Consider the following 17,092-nt stretch of genomic DNA (forward strand, 5'->3'; position numbering starts at 1 on the left):
ACTAGGATGAGCAATAATCCCATCACAGATCTCCAAAAAATGCTCTGCATAGAAGGTCATCCTCGGATGTAAGCCACCAAGCAGGTTAGTCTAGGGAGTGATAATGTACTATCTATAAATATGTAGTTTGACGTGCTTATTCAACTCCTACCATGAGGGGAGGAGATGAGCAGGGTCATTCAGCGAGAACTGGTAAGAAGGGAGGAATTCAATATCGATCACAATCAATCTCAGCAGAGAAGAAGCCTGTGCATACCAGCAACGAGTTCAAGAACAAGTATCGGGACTCATAGTAGCATCAGATGAGCAATACGTCAAGTAGGAATATCTATCACGTTCAGTAACTGAATCTGCAAAACCACGCAAATGATGAAGGAACCAAACTAGATCAAATATGCCCACAAGACTGAAGGGATGAGCACCAAACTCAGCAAGAATGATACTCTGAGGGGTTAATTTGTGACATCGAATGATGCGCCGTAAGAGAAAAGTTTGAACCCATTCGATCGAGGCCCAATTAGAACCAAGGAGAGATGGACCCCAAACCATAGAACCATAAAGAACTGTCGGCCGAACAAGGGAGTCCAAGAGGGATAACTTGGATGAGGTATCCTGAAAGTGGTGTCTAAAACACTATTTCTCAAGCATAGCAAGAGAACCCATACCCTTATTCACTTTGGATTGAATCGCCGGTCTCAAACTGAACCGAGGTCTAGAAAACTTACCCCTAGATACATATAACAGAAAGTAATCTCAATCTCCTGTCCCTGAAGAAATGAAGATGAGAAGTCTTTAAACAATTAAAGATCATAACCCAAGTCTTACCTAGATTAACCACAAGCTATCACTGATCATAAAAGCAAGCCAACCCATCAAGAAACCTTTGTAAACTCTTTGGAGAAGAAACAAGAACCACATCATCTGTGAAAAGAACAAAGATCAACACCTGTTGTAAGTAGCAACCGTCACTTGGGAGCGATGACTTCAAAAGGAAGTTCTCAAGCTCATCAATATATAAACTGAACAAAGTAGGGGAGAGAGGACACCCTTGCTTGACCCTAATGGTGCTATGAATTGGATCTAAGAAACCCTCAAGAACAAGGAGATAAAATGTGTCAAGTGCCTTGCATTATAAACCTTGTTCAGATGAAAAACTCAACTTTTTTTGGATACTTATTACATCATATGACTTCAATAGTAGAGCTACTTGTCTTGGATGACGAAGGGGACATGATATTAGATTTTGAATAAGTTTTTGACAGAATGGACTGAAAACTAAGAAATAGGATCAAAAGAGAATATTTGATCTGTAAAAGAATCTTTGCATAGAAGATGCCACATGGGAATATGAGCAAACTTTGGAGCATCTCAATTTGCAATAATTTGTTTGCAGCCAAATTTGGGGAGGGATTATTGTCATGCTCCCTTCTCTAACATTAAATCATCAAGAACACTTTGCATATTTCCTTATTTTTTCGTATAGAAAAATCGAGTGATAATGAGGAAATAACAAATAATTACTCAAGTTGTTGAAAAGTATCTTTACATTATATTTAAAAAAAGTTGAAAATAGCTAATCATGAAAAATGATTGCTATAAGTGAGTTAAAAATGTGCTTCTCAGCCCAAGGTCCTAAAAGTGACTGTTAAACTTAAAGAGACATTCATATTTTATGACTGAGGAAAGAATAAAATAAAAGGATATAAAATTGTATCAGATTTTCTCTTTAAAAATGTTATATAAGGAGAATTACTTTCAAAAAGTCTTTTTTTAACGTCATTTTATGAATTTATTTTAGAAGAATGGATGCGAGTTATTCTACTTTTTGAGAATGAAAAACCTATTGTGATATGGTTTTAGGATTGCCCTTTTAGCCATATGAGTGATTTCATCCAAAAATCACTAGAGTATTTAATGCAAGCAACTTGGAGGATTATTCCTTATGATTTTATTTTGTGATCAAGTTTAGTTTATTTCAAAAAAAATGTTGAAAGGTGATGTACATTCTTTGCTTATTCATCAGTTATAACAGCAATAGTCAACTTGAGCAGGCTTTACTTTATTTTAAATGTTCATTTTATGATGAATGCCCTAAAAGATAAAAGTGGCAAAATTTTTTTATTGCAGCCTTTAAGAATTATTTAGTAGTACACTTTCTTATATATGTGCTTGTCTATTGGTGATATTGGGGTTGAAGCATATAATCTACCTGAGAAATTTCTCATTATCTATTATGTGGGATTCTTATCTGCTACATCATGCAAAAATATGCAAAAGATGTGGGACATGCCAAATGCATTTTATGGCTTGCAGTGCCTTGTTGACATAGGATAAAAGATCAAATAAAAACAAACAAAGCCCCCTCCTAAAAGAAAAAAAGCAAGTTGAAACCCTACAAACTTACATGATATATTATTTTTCTTCTATTCAGAAATAGCAAGAAATATTATGTTAAAACAAACTATTTTTTTAAAATATAATTTTCAGAAGCTTTGCTAAAAAGAAAAAAGATTTTATGTACATACTCTATTTGAATCTCTGGATCAGCTTGGGTCACATTAGAACTGCCATAAACTCTATCTAGGTGAAGATCATTATAAAAGCCCATGGCAGCCCATATAATAGGTTCATGAACATTAACATGCCAACAATTTTGAGTTACCTGTTAATTGACATACAAAATACAATCAAATCAGCAAAATTAACTATGTAAATACAAAGTACAATATCTAAATTTGCATAATCATTAAAAAGATAACATACTCGTGTGCCAATGTAGGGGTATAGTTGTGTTCCATCAAAGGTTTCATTTGACATTGTAAAGTTCATCTTTAATATAGGATGTTGCAAATCTACAGGAATCTCTGGTGCAAGCAGTACAGGCATGTTTGTTAGAGGGAGTTGGTTATCCAACTGTAAGTAGCCTAAAAGGAGCTTCAACCTGCAATAGATCAAACAAGTTCATTACACAAATAAAAAGATTAAAAGTTACCAATCAAAAAAAAGAGATTAAAAGTTACTAATAAAAAAAAAAGATTAAAAGTTACTCTTGAAACAAATTTATTTCATTTACAAACACAAGGAAAAGAAAAAGAGTATTGGAGCTACCATCATATACCATAAAAAACAACTACTTCATAAGCAAATGTTAATTGAATGCAGCTTGAGCGAGTTAATTTAAATTTTCAAATTTTCCTAATGTTAGTCTATCTAGAAACTCTTAAATGTTGATTCATGTGTTATTTTAGCACAATTCACATGAACAAATTGTCTACTGTTGGCCTAGGGTAGAAACAACTTTTGTCTGAAACATGGCATGCCAGGGGGAAGAAGGAGAGCTAGTTTGCAAACATTGTGTGATAACAATTAGTAGGGGAGGCTGTAATGTCCTCATTTTAGCAAGCATCAAACTTTGTTTGGATTAGTCTATCATTGGTTCGCGTAGGCTAAATTAGATGGTTAGACCGTTAGACGGTTCCCAGTTCACAGAACAGGACACTTTTTCTCTTTTGGAGTTCAAAAACATTCTGGATTGCTCTTTGTTTGACTCAGTTTCGTACAGTTACTATTTATAGAAACTAATTTATCTAACATTTCTATATTTGGCAGGGCACTTAGACAGGCCTCAATTGCAGTGGTGATGACCTTTGGCACCTTTGTTTTGATAAGGTATTTAGGGATTTTACTAATTATAGTAAATCAAGAGTTGATCGAGATGGACCCTTACTATTTTTAGTAAGACACACTAGTTAGCAGTGAATGTAGTGGGCTACCTCCTAGTGAAGTCAGAATTCATTTGGGATGACTGATGGAGTTATAATATTATGATTATTATTAAAGTTATACTTTTATAATTATTTATCATTAAGTGCATATCATTAATTGAATTAAGGAGAGACTGTAATAAAGTTATAGTATAAAGTCACTTTAGTTATTAAAGCTCTCCAACTTGTTCGAGAAGCTACTTCATAAGGAGGTAAAAAGTAAAGAATGTCTTATCCCACATTGTTAAAAGTAAAAGCATTCACCAACTAAAAAGCTATATAAGAAAGGCTATCTTTTCACTTGACATATTTATGAGAAATGGATATTCTAACTGTTTTTCCATTGTTGCTTGAAATCGGTGATAGGATATTCTAAGGACAAAAACCCTTGGAATTAGTGAAGGTTGGACACAAACCCAAAACTTCTACATTGAGTGGATTCACATCAAAATCTACCATTGGGCTTCAAAATTAATTTTTTGGAATTTACTACTAGCAATGGCAAAGGCCATTTGATGAACATTAAGGCATTCAAATAGGCAAGCCATATTGGAGATAAGTGTGAAAAGGACAATTTTCGAAGGTATCAGCTGCACCCAGGTTTGAGGATTTTCCTTAGTGGATGCTCAAAGTTGTATACAGTCCAAGCATACGTGTTCAAATTTATAATCAGATTTAGAAATCATTATTTGGGGACGTGTGAAGCTACAACAATACCGATGGCAGGGAATGTTGGTGCAAATCATCAGATTTCAAGTGGACATCACAATCCCTTCTACTCCTACATGTGGACAAACTTTTGAGCACAAAGACTAGATATGGAGGCGTCTAAATACATGGTACCAAAATTACATTTTGAAGCTATTCTGAAGGGCTGGAGAGTAAACAAAACTTGGAGACAAGTTGTGCACTGAAAACTGAGACTGGAAGGATGTGGAAACACTCGGGAGAAATCAATCAATCATTTGGAATCTCGTATCGCATCTTTCTGTTGTACATTGATTTAGTACTTAATTTGGCATTCATAGAATCACCAAATGAATTAGTAAGGAAGTGTTTGCTTGGTCATATGTGCTCCCTTGCTTTGTAACAGCAGACAATCTACTGTTTCAAGGTTGTTTGCTAACTGTGTAACAAAATGTTCTTATGAAGTCTTTTTGGATGAAAGTATGATTTAATTTGTAAATTATTGACATATTTCTATGCATCCTTAATTGTTTGTCAAAACATCCTTGCAAGAAGTTTGTTTTTGGTTTATGTTTTTGGCAAAATTTTAGACAAGGATATTACAGAGGAATTTACTGTTTGAAATCACTTTACACAAACCTCATATTGATATGTTAAAATGTGTGCTGCTATACTTATTAAGCATGCTAGCAAGAAGTTCAGTCCACTTTTTGGCCAAAAAGTGTAAGTGCTTTCCTTGTTTTTTCAAAGTCCTCCCAATTGAGCTAAAAATTTGAAGCACATAAGTTTGAATCTCAAAACAATATACAACTTCAAGAAAATACACACTGGAATATTTAATATGTAATTTATTTGAGCACTGGGATAACACAAATCGATTTTCAATAGACATTACTAAAAACCACTTTTAGAAGGCACTATTTCAAGACCATGCCATGTCCATATATGGAAAGCATAATTTGACCTGAATGAAAGTATTTTTTTTGAAAGAAACGACTTGTAGCACACTCAAGATTGATGACAATATTTTTTGTTATTTTAAATATTTATTTAACAATATTTTAAAATTTTTTTTTGCTCAAAAACTAGCCAATGGCCTTTATATTTTTATTAATATAAATAAATTTTACATTTTACATTTTGCACCCATGCAAACTGCAGGCACTAGTGGAAAAAGAAAACCCCTAGTGTAGTCTGATCCTGAATTCGTAAATACATTATGCTCACCTTGGTTAAGTGGGATTTTAGCAACTTTTTTAGCTACTTTACATTATTAACCAGATTTACATAAATGTATGATACATGCTGAAAAATCCGAACAGTACAAATTTGTTGATGTATATTACAAGATAGTCCCTTTAATACGTAAAGTCCCCTTTAATGGCTCTCCAAAATTCTGGACATAAGCTGCCATCTGTAATAACATTCATCAACCAACTAAGATCAAGAAATTAGTTATTAATTAAATCAAGTAGGTATTTGTACTATTGTAAATTATCATTATGTTGGATGATTGATCAATGAACTCAATGCATTTTGTTATTTTGAATCACCACCTATTAAAATGTACATATTACTTTGTTTATTGTATAAATGAATAGTTGAATTGTAGATACTTGTAAATAGATGGAATGTATAAGGTTGGGTGAATTTCATTTGTCATTGTTTGCATTAATCAGTATGTATATATATAGCTGGTTTGCATGATAGGTCATTATTGTGTAGTTCAATAAGGTTATAATTATGAAGCTTCTTGCTTGCATTACGAGTTAAGTTTTAATCTGTCCAGGTGGTTGTATTACTATGGTCGGCAAATTATTGATGGGGGGTTAAAATTAGTGACTTATTAAAAGTTGTCAATTTTAATAGCTTCCTGTTTGAATAAGATATTCTCCATCTACTCCTAAATCTAAGAGATCTGCACCTTTGTTACCTTCTCTATAAATAAGTTTGCATGTGGTTAGTTCAAAATGATTAAGAAGGTTGACTACTCTATCTAATCTTGAGTTGAGAGTCCAATTTGGGGTGGTGCCTTTGTGTACCACCCAAAGGGCTTCTATTTCTGCAATATTTTTAGTTGTAATGCCAATAAGTTTAGAGATTTTCCCACAAACTTTGTTTTCCCAATTATGTATAATACAGCCAATGCTTGCTTTCCCAGGATTGCCTCTTGAGGACCATTGAAATTTAACTTGTACCAGTTAATTTGAGGGGGGTACATTTGCAGTTACTCCAATCTATGATTGAGTCCTTGCCTCCTTTCCCTGTTTGTGCAGGCATGATTTGGCCAAAGTTCAAACCATTCATTTTTCATGTAACTGTCCCAAATTGAGAATGAGGTATTTTTGCGATGCAAATTTCTAAGCCTACTATTAGTTGTTTCTACTATGCTTGTCTCTATATAATTGATGAGTCTTTTCCTAGGTAATTCCCTATCTTGAAAGATTCTGTGATTTCATTCTTTCCATAGTTCCCATATGATAATGGATGGTGTGATTTTCCATAATAAGTTGAATAGGTTATGTCCTTCATTGGGCCAACTCTGGAATAATAAGTTGAATAGGTTATGTCCTTCTATGTTGTGATCTTGTGGGAGGGAACTTCCCCTTCCCTACATTAAATAAGATAGAGATTTTTACCTGATTTTTGGCTTCACCATCTCTTTGTCTCAGTTCACTTGTTGATTTTCTTCCCCTTTTATGCATTATCTTGCCACAATTAGGGGTCTCAATTCCTTTCTCATTAAAGGCCATTCCTAAATCTTGATTATTTATTGCATTTGAACTGAGAAACCAATCTAGTTCTATGTTATTATTATCTTCTGTTGTGTCCAGTATATCACTGAGGGTTCCAAACAAACCCCTTGATTTTTCTCCTTGAGTGCTCTCCATATGAGATGCTGGACTAATATCTAATTCATTTAATTCCTTATTAAATCTTATGATATTACATATAACTCCAAGTTCCGGAGGAATCTCTTCCTTTCTTTCCGTGGTCTGAATTTTAGTGGAATTAGCAGTTGCCTTGCGCATGTCTTGACATTATCTCCTTTGCTTATATTAACTGGGATTTGTAATTTATGACATTCCTCTAATTCCTAATGGACATCTTCATTAAGGGCTATGATATCTGTCATAAGATTATCAAGCAATTTGAGTTTGGATTCTATGTTGAGATTATTTCTGCCTGTTTCAGCTTGACTCAAATGTCCTTAGAGAGTGAGTTTTATATTTGGTTCTCCTCTGAAGCCTTATTTGTAGAACTGTTTTGCACCTCTATTTGTGCCTTGGTGAATTTAGGGTTGTCTAAAGTATTGTACTCTATTTGATTTGTATTAATAGGATTATCTCGGGATGATTTGGATTGTGAAATGCTTATTCTTTTCTAAGCATCTATTTTTGTTGGGACTCCTGGAGTATAATAATTACTATTCAGTTCCTGGTTTTTAATTCTGCTTTCAGCTATTTCTCCTTCCTCTAGATCTTGATTGGAAGGTGTAGCAAATCCGCCATTTTTATTAAACTTAACCCCTATGTTGTTATCATGTTTATTATCGAACTGTATATGGTTATGGGAATCATAAAATTTGTCTGAGAGCTCAGCTTTCCTAAATATAATTTTTAAGTGGATATTGACATTATGAAATTCTGGTCTCATTATATATAGATTGATTTGAGATGATTTTCACGGGCTTTGGAGTTCTGGAAGTGCTAAATTTAACTAAAATCTTAACATTATTTGTATGTGAAAAGTTTTCTTCTAACCCCTCATATATACCCAGTGAATTACCAATGTTCCACATAATGCGACTTTTCTATAATTCTAATGGAAAGTTGGGGATATTCATCCATCTATAGATTGTTTTAAATCTAGAAAGAGAAGCTTTAAAGTTCAGAACTCAATTGAAGAAATTAACTAAAAAACCTTTTAAAATTATAGGCAGACCATTTAACAATCTCTTTTTTAACTCTAGATTTTTGAAATCTACAAAAACAAAATTGTTTTCCATTTTGGTTATACTCAGCTAGCCATGGTAGCTTGAAGAAAGCCATTTGGAGAAGTCAAAAGTATAGATGAAGCTTCCTTCCTAGAAAGTGTATAATCCATCCAACTCCCAATATTTCCACATGCAATCGGAATATCTTTGACAGATCATTGCATAGTCATACTCTGTAACAGGGTTAATGTTGTTCCTACTCCCTTCCATCCCCTTGAAGTTTCTGAATTTACTGATTAGACATTATCGAATAATTGGGGTTTTTATTTGGATGATGCCTTTGCCCTAGATCTGCACGTCTCACTCCGATACACGCGGAGGTTGTGCCTTTGTTGTAGTTTGGTTTGGGGATTTCATGCTTAAAAGTCGACACTACTTGTTTACAACTTGGTATTTCTTAATCTGCTATGCAAGCTTCACTTCTTTGCCTATTGTAAATACGAGTTCATTCAGTTTTTGTTGAAGATAGATGAATAACCTGGGATTTTAGGGTTTCCATATAGTCATGCCTATTGTAAATATGAGTTCATTCATTTTTTGTTGAAGATTGATGAATGTCCTAGGATTGTAGGGTTTCTGCATAGCCATGGCTCTGATTAAGCATTCACCGAGCATATTTAGTTTTGGAGAAAATTGCTTTTGATTTATAATGTTGCCTTAGAAATTAGGGTTTCAAAAGAAATATTTAAAAGTGGAGATTTTCCACTATCTGTTTTGCCACAGACTTGCTTCTTTTTAATAAAGTTTTGTCGATGAGGCAACACAAGTTTTTTTTTCCAAGCCATTTAATTTTTGATATAGGTGGTCTCTAGCTGTTGAAATTCCTCCACTTACTTTTGTGCTTAATGATTCCTTGAACAATTTGATCACATATCTGATTTAGTTCAGATTCAATCTCTCGAAATACATTTACAGACTGCCTTTATAATCTAATGCCTTGCTTAATGAAAATTATTAACTTGAAATTCCACTGTAAGGATGTTCAACATCTAAAAGGTCTGATTTACATTCAGATTTGAAATTTTGACATGCATATACAGTTCGCACCTCCTTATGTCTGTTTTGTTTTCTTGAGAAGGCTCAGGTCTGCACTATCGATCTATCCTTATTTTAAAATTTGCACAAGCCCTTTGAACAATGTCTAATTTCCTCAGTAATTCGATCTGCCCATTTGCAATAAGCTATAATCTGCTCTTGATTACGAGGTCGATCTGCCGTACAGTTGACCTTTTTTTCCTTCATTCTTCTCACACATAAATATTTAGAATATGACTTTGTTCCTTCACAATAACTCTGCACAAATTTGCAGCCCTGAAAATTAGGTCTTTGCTGTCTGCTTATTAAATCGTTGCTTCCGGAGGATTGAATTTGCTGCTACAGGAGGATTACATATGCTGCTGCTATCTTTTTCGGAGGCGATCATGAAGCATCCCAATTTATTTATCAATTTTAATTAGGTGTAATTGCTGTTTTTAAAACCCCTCATGTACAAAAAGCATAATTTGACCTAAACATTTTTTTCCCATCATGAAGGGTCATATCTTTGAGCATTAAAAGAAGGAAGGCAGTTCATTTCAGCAAAGCTTGGACTGAGATTGATTTCAGATTTCCTTTCAGAAAATGTGGAAGCTTGCAGCTTTCAGTTTTAGAACCTGAGGACAGAACCCTTCAGACTTCTCGGGTGGATTAGATGCGAACCTGATTCATCTACATGGTGGATTCACATTAGAATTCACACTTGGAGTCACAGGTTCATTTCTATGTATTTTCTAATCGGAGTGTTGTTAAAGTATTTAATAAGTATTTTGCTGGTTATTTGCTGGTATTTCATTGAATAAAATTATATGCTGTATTTTGAAAATTTGTTGGTGAGAAATTGGGAAAAATATCCAGTAGGATATTATATTGAATTATAAAACCTTTTAATAAAGTATAAACATTTGAATTATAATCCTAAATTAAAATTTCCTCCCTTTTGAAGAATGGTGCCAGATACATATAACAAAGTTTCATATAAAATATTAAGCCCACTTTCAAAGCCTGCACTCATTTTTATTAATTGCAAAAACTCAATTAATAATTATTTAGTCATTATAAGCCCCAACTTTAATGTAGGCATCTTGGTCAACCAAATAATACATGTACTCGAATATCTGATAATAAGGTTAAATTTAATCATAATTAAGTAAACTTTAATCCTTACAAACCAAATAAATATCCTATAATCACATTTATTCTCCATAAGAAATACAAATTATTTTCCTAATGCTTGGTTTTTACATTGCGTTCCCTGGTTTTTTTGACTTTCATGATGGAGACACAGATACCCTTGCCCTATTTCTCTTTGGAGTGAATTGTTTTTGTCTCTTGTGGTCATGCTCATGGGTGGTTTGCCGAGGCCTTGCCCCTCGGGTCTATCGGGATGTTGATGGATCATTTCCCCCCCTCCCACTACTCCCTTGATGCCCCTCCCCACCTCCTTCCCTACCTCCCCTAGAAAGGAGTTGACCAAGTTCACAAGGTCAAACATTTACATGCTGTGCATCCACACTACTCAGGTCAACTGCCATGCAGGCCTTTGCCCCAACATGGTGTTCTATGTGGATCACTTACTTGAGATGAGGGACAAGCTTAGTGTCTTCCCCTCTTACTTGTCACATCATTGGTCTCATTCTCTCAGGATCTCCCTTGGCTCCTTTAGGGTGGGTTGCCATAGGCTTTGCTCCAAGACGAATCACTAGCTTCATAGAAAGATCAAGATCTGCTAATTATTCAACATTGGGAGACCCAATCAGAGGAGCATTTCATTTTCTATTTTCATTTTCTACTGCCCTATTTATTATGGGGTTTGTGGGCGATTTTATTGCCTTTTCAAGATCAATCAGAGCCTTTCCACCTTCAGATTCACAAATCAAAGGTGTCTCTCTTTATCTCCAAGAAGTGACTAGGCTTTGTAACAATTCTTCTCAATGTCAACCTCTTACATGCTTGCACACATCTCATCACCTCCTTTGCAAGGCTCTCTTTGACATGTGGTACTAAGGGGTTGTTTGATCCTCTCTATTCCAATCACTCCAGATTGGTGAGGCCTCAAGTGATTCTCAACTTTGGTCTACCTCTATAAGGAACTCTCAAAGGCGACTTGTGTCTCTGATTGTTTCACAACCTATCATTCTGTTTGGAGGTTCTTGCTAGCTTGGATTTCTTAGGGAGGTGGGGTTCTCCCTCTTGGACCACAGATATCCCCTTATTCTTCTTCAATTCCAACTTTGTGGTTCTTTTATTCTTGTTCTTCAACTTTTTGTTTCTTTGGGTACCATTTGGTGCTTTTGCTATGGGTTGTGCCCTTGTGTTATGTTCTACTGTCCCTTTGCCCCTTTTGTGGCATTTGTTGAAAATTAATAAATTTTTCTTACCTTAATATTTTCCCAGTATTGGGTAGACCCTCTATAACCTACAACATTGGGTTAATTTTTTATGTGACTAATGGCGCTAGCATGACATGCCCTTTGGTAAGACATGGGCAAGGGGTAGGAAAGACCTTATGACCCCTTGCCTATCATTGGAAGCCCTTGCTATAATGTTCCCTTCTAGAGTTAACCTAGATTTTTCCCTAGAATCATATTTGCAACTAGGGGTTATATCATTAGTATTACCAATTAAAACATCTCCTTAAAACAATATGATCTTGGATTTAGACCCTACAACCATAACCAACAATGTATACCTACATTACCGAGTTTGCTCCTTGGACCCTCGAACTGGGTCCACGTGTAAACCAAATTTGGGTTCATGTAATGTTGCTTGATAGGTCTGGGTAAGGTTCGTGTTTGGACTTGTGGGTTTGTTTGAGACCAAACCACCACAAACCCATGCAGACCAACAAGTCCACGCATAGACATTACATGGACTGGGGGTACCTAGCGGATCCATTCAAACCACCAAGAACCTGTAACAATTAAGTGAAAAGGTGGGTCCAAATGATATTTAAAAGACATTTTTTATTATTTTTTCCTGAAAACCATAAAATGACCTTAACAAGGTGCCTCCAAGCTAGAGAACCAAGAATTGCGGCAATTCATGCGATTCAACGATTTGATTCATGTTGTGCGATTTTGGGTGAATCGTTGACTTGTATTGCCGATTTCTTGGCACAAATTATGATTCATGGAAAATCACACAAAATTCACCCCTAGGAATCGCCCGCACGACAACTGGGAGATGGAACTTAAAAACATAGAAAATAACATTTTTTTAATGTTTTCTTAGATTTCTCTTTCTAATAACCCTAGAAGGCCTTCTATTTCTTTAGTGTGACAAAAAGAGAGAAAACGTGAGAGAGAGGACGAGAAAAGAGAAACCATAGAGGAAAAGTGAGAGAGAGGAAGAGAAAAGAGAAACCATAGGTTTGCAACTAGCAAGAAAGAAGAGCATCAAGGTGATCACATATCAAATTTGCAAGAGGTAAGTATTGATTTTCTTTTTGTATGTTTGTGTATTCTTCATTATTTGTCAAACTTTTTTAGCTTTTGTTTGTAAATTACTAAATTATAAAGTTCAATCTTGCAAACCCTACAATGTTTTTATAACAAATGTGCAAACATGTATTTACAATTTCTCAAAAAGAATGTACGGTTTGCTGTTTTTTTATTAGTTTGAGTTTTATATTGAATTTCCTTATTGCAGTAGCCTTAATTTTCATTTTCCACAATGCCTAAAAAGGATGAGGCTTGGAAATATACCAATGATGTTCCTGGAAGAACAAAACATCAAACAAATGTATGTTTTGTAAAGACATAAATTTTGGTGGCATCTATAGATTCAAATACCATATCGCAGCCATACCTAGAAGATGTTATCGTGTGCACTAAACAAAGTGTAGAGGCAAAATGTTTTTGTTATGGGGCATTAGAGGTATATGAACAGGAGAAGTTAAATAAGAAAAGACAACTTGAACAATTAAGTGCTACTGGCTCCCATGCTCTTGCATCTGCATTAGTGTCTACATTCAGAGGTTGTGTTGGAGAGGGTTATTCTAGGCCTCCCTTTCGACCTAGTGCTAGTTCTAGTGCCATTGCTAGTGCTAGTGTTAGTGCTAGTCGTACTTATACTGAGACTAGCCCTATTACATTTGGACCTAGAGGGTGGAAGTCTAGATTGGAGAGTTACTTTGTGCCACGCACTACTCCTCACTCACAACCCTTGCTTGAGAGTATGGGTTTGAACAAGGAGATATATCATGCTGCTACAGAACAAATTTGAAAATAGTGATACTTTTGCAACATTTCATTAATTGCAGCCAAGAAAGTAATACATTTTATTTGTTTTCTTTAAGTTTAAAGTTATATTTTAAATATTTCTACTCAAGTAAACATAGATTCATATTACATAATGATTTGTCATCTAAATTTCTAATCATAATCTATTTGTGACATGTCTCCTAATTGGCAAGGCATCATAGATGCTGAAACTGTCTGTGGTCCGGAGTTTAAAGCCTCTATTGAAGCTACGTTGAGTGACTACCTCTTAGATGAAATGGTAGAGGATATGAAGCTTGAGTTAGAGGAGCACTGAAAGTAATGGACTGTAAAGGGTTGCACCATCATGATTGATGGTTGGACGGATAGGAGGAATAGAACACTCCTCAACTTTCTTGTTCCCTGTGGAGGTGACTGATCATTCTACTTTCCTACATGCATTGTGAATAGTGATCGAATAATTTAAATTTTGATTTGTTTGTTTTCTAATTTGTTGATGATCCATGATAATTAATTGTTTTGGTCTATTTAAATTTTGTACGATCCACCATGTTCATCAAATCTATTGATGCTTCCTCTCATGTCAAAAACGCCACATACTTATGTGGGGTTATTGAGGAAGTCATAGCAGAGGTGGGGGAAGAAAATTTGGTGCAGGTGGTGACAGATAATATTGCAAGTAAACTTCAAAGTTCTAAGTTTTGAAATTTTCTAATTCCAAGTTTCTTAACATGTGTAAATTTCTAATTAATTTACAATTTCTGCAAGTAAACTTTTGATGGAGAGGCACCCCGCACAAACATTATCAATGTTATTCAGATCAATTGCACTAATAACAATCATGCTTTCCAAGTTGTCCAACACTTATTTCTTTTTCATTGTACAAAGAGCTTGTTTGTTTATAATTAACATCCTACTTGAAAAATGTTATATAAGTAGCTTGTAACTCCCTTCACATATTATATATGTTGATTAATGTTTCAAATATGATTCATCACTATACAGAGCTTCCAATTATTCGAACAAGGGCCATTATCAACAATTGGATATAAAAATTTCACTGGAAGAAATCTTGAGGGCTAGTTTAATTTGATGTAATAAATATTTGAACATCAGTGAATTTTGTTTGTAATGCTAAAAATCTTTATTCAAATTCTATAATAATTGTTTTCTCCACTAGATTATAGAATCCCAATGGAATGGTACTTGGTTCGCATTCGATTACCTGGGTATTCCCTAATTCAACCTAAGTTTGACCCGAAGGAACCAACCTGCCTGGGTTCAAACCCAAGTGGAACCCAAAAGGGAACCGGGACTAGGACCAGAGACTAGTTTGAAATTCGCTTGGTTCGAAGGGAAAGGGGAGAACTGGGTAACTAAGGTTCTTAGCAAAATGAGGAAACACATGGGAGAAACAAAGTTAGCTCGTCCTGACACCACGAGGTTCACCTCAAATTTCATCACACTGAAGTCCTTGTTGACATCAAGGGAAGAATTGAGACGCATGTTTGCTGGGCTTGTTGGTTCCCAAAACCACAGATTGAAAAATCCAATAGCCTGCCACTTCTCTGATAGGATTCCACTATCAATTCTGGCCAACAAATGAGAATCACCTTGATTCCCCTACACTTCAGGCTCTACTGCACCTAAGAAAGTAGACCTTCTCCTCGAACCTGATCACTTGGTTCTGATCTTTTCTAAAGAGAATTTAAGCTTTGGAGTTCTCCAGATGGCAAGGTCCTTGAACTCGATGAAACTGAACTAAATGCTGAGTACTTGAAATAATTGAATATTTTGTATTAAGGTTTGTTAATAATGGATTTGATGCTTGTAGGAAGGAATATATAGATTTTCTAACTTCAATAATAGAAAGACCAGTGCCTCTGCTCATCCAGGCAATAGAGTCAACTTCAGTGAATTTTCACGTGCAAATTTATAATATTCTATGCACTTATATTGCCAACAATTAAATAATCAAGATGCGATAGACCAAATATTACACAATCTTAAATTAGTCCAGATTGAATTTTAGCTCCTTTGGTAGGGAGACAAACTAGACACAAATATAGAAACAATTTAATATTTCACAATATCTGTGACGATTGAATTTAAAATGCTAAATGACCATGTCACTTATCTGACATTTAAATTGTATACAAAATTCCAAAAAATAATTACAAAGGATGACTCATCTGCAGTTTAAATCTCCATGCCATTTAAAAAAAACAAATTTTTTTATTTTATCATTAAAATAAACTAATTGAATTTATATTACAAGTCATATTTAAGCCTTTATTCCTCCATACAAATAAAAAAAAAACTTCTTGTTGAGAACATGTGAATGTCGAATGTCGAATATCAAATATCTTTTTGTTGTTTTGAAGTCACTCCATATTTATATTTCACATAATAAGAAACGTGACTCTTTAGCATTAGAAGTTGTATTTCTAATAAATGACACCCTTTCAATTAAAACATAATAGGTAGTTGTCGGTTCATAATCTTCCTTTTAATCGGCGGGTACCACTTAGTCTTGCGAATATGTATTCCTTTAACAAATCGAAGATCTTCACATGGTGACTCATCAAACATATAGCGGCACAAATAATGTTTCGAATATTTATTAAACTCCCCATGCTATAATGTTTTGATTATTTTTCATATGCAATATCATTCCTTCGTACTTGTCTTCTAGGCTTCGATGACTCTATTATGTTTACTTTTGTGTGGGCGTCCATATTCCATTCCAGACCTATCGGCTTTGCTCATCTGTGCTTCGTTCCAAGGTTGAATATTGTCGAGCACTGGGCATAACAAAGCTTCTCACGACACAATTTCTTCTCCAGTTATCCATTCTGTGTGAGCCATGTCTTTCATCGGGTATTGGATGAATAGTTTTGGTGATATTATTCATAATCCTATTCCATTGACTTCTAGCTCTGATGATACTAGAGCTGAATGTTCTCTTAGTAATTTTTGGGATGTAGTATACAATTATTATATCCACGAGTTTTCAACAATAAGTTCATCAACACCCCTGATGGTATATGATCTGCACAAGTGCCTTGATTATTTGTGACAGTATTTCAAATGCTGAAATGAAAGATATCCTTGTTACTTTTCTGAAATAGGACCCATTGTGGATGTAACATTCTCTATGATAGCTGGAGTGATCATCACCAAATTCTTGTTTGAATTAAACCAACTGGCTTTTAATTCCTCAAATAACTCCACAGTTTCATCAGGTTGGATACGTTTGTTTGCTGCTTCAAAAGTTCTGTTTACTCAATTTATCAATTCTGGATGAACCTTGTAATCAGCATATCTTAAATCTTTAATTAGATCGGATGTAATCTCTCCACTTATGTCTTCATGTGGTAGATTAT

The 17,092-nt window shown here is 34.7% G+C and overlaps 1 protein-coding gene across 2 annotated transcripts in view; it reads right to left on the reverse strand.

Moving 5' to 3' along the window:
* Positions 1–17,092, reverse strand: part of LOC149573218 (pleckstrin homology (PH) domain-containing protein) — a 380,091-nt gene that overhangs the window by 33,420 nt on the left and 329,579 nt on the right. For both annotated transcript variants that reach the window (XM_089814397.1, XM_089814396.1), the window contains exons 55-56: positions 2,764–2,941; positions 2,526–2,662 (exon numbers count right to left, since the gene is read on the reverse strand). In XM_089814397.1, coding sequence (XP_089670523.1) covers positions 2,526–2,662; positions 2,764–2,941 — 315 coding nt within the window. The remainder of the gene's footprint in view (positions 1–2,525; positions 2,663–2,763; positions 2,942–17,092) is intronic.

This window comes from Cupressus sempervirens, chromosome 2, assembly GCF_028749045.1.
Source record: "Cupressus sempervirens isolate cs-2001-9-10 chromosome 2, ASM2874904v1, whole genome shotgun sequence".
In the NCBI taxonomy this organism is placed as follows: Eukaryota; Viridiplantae; Streptophyta; class Pinopsida; order Cupressales; family Cupressaceae; genus Cupressus; species Cupressus sempervirens.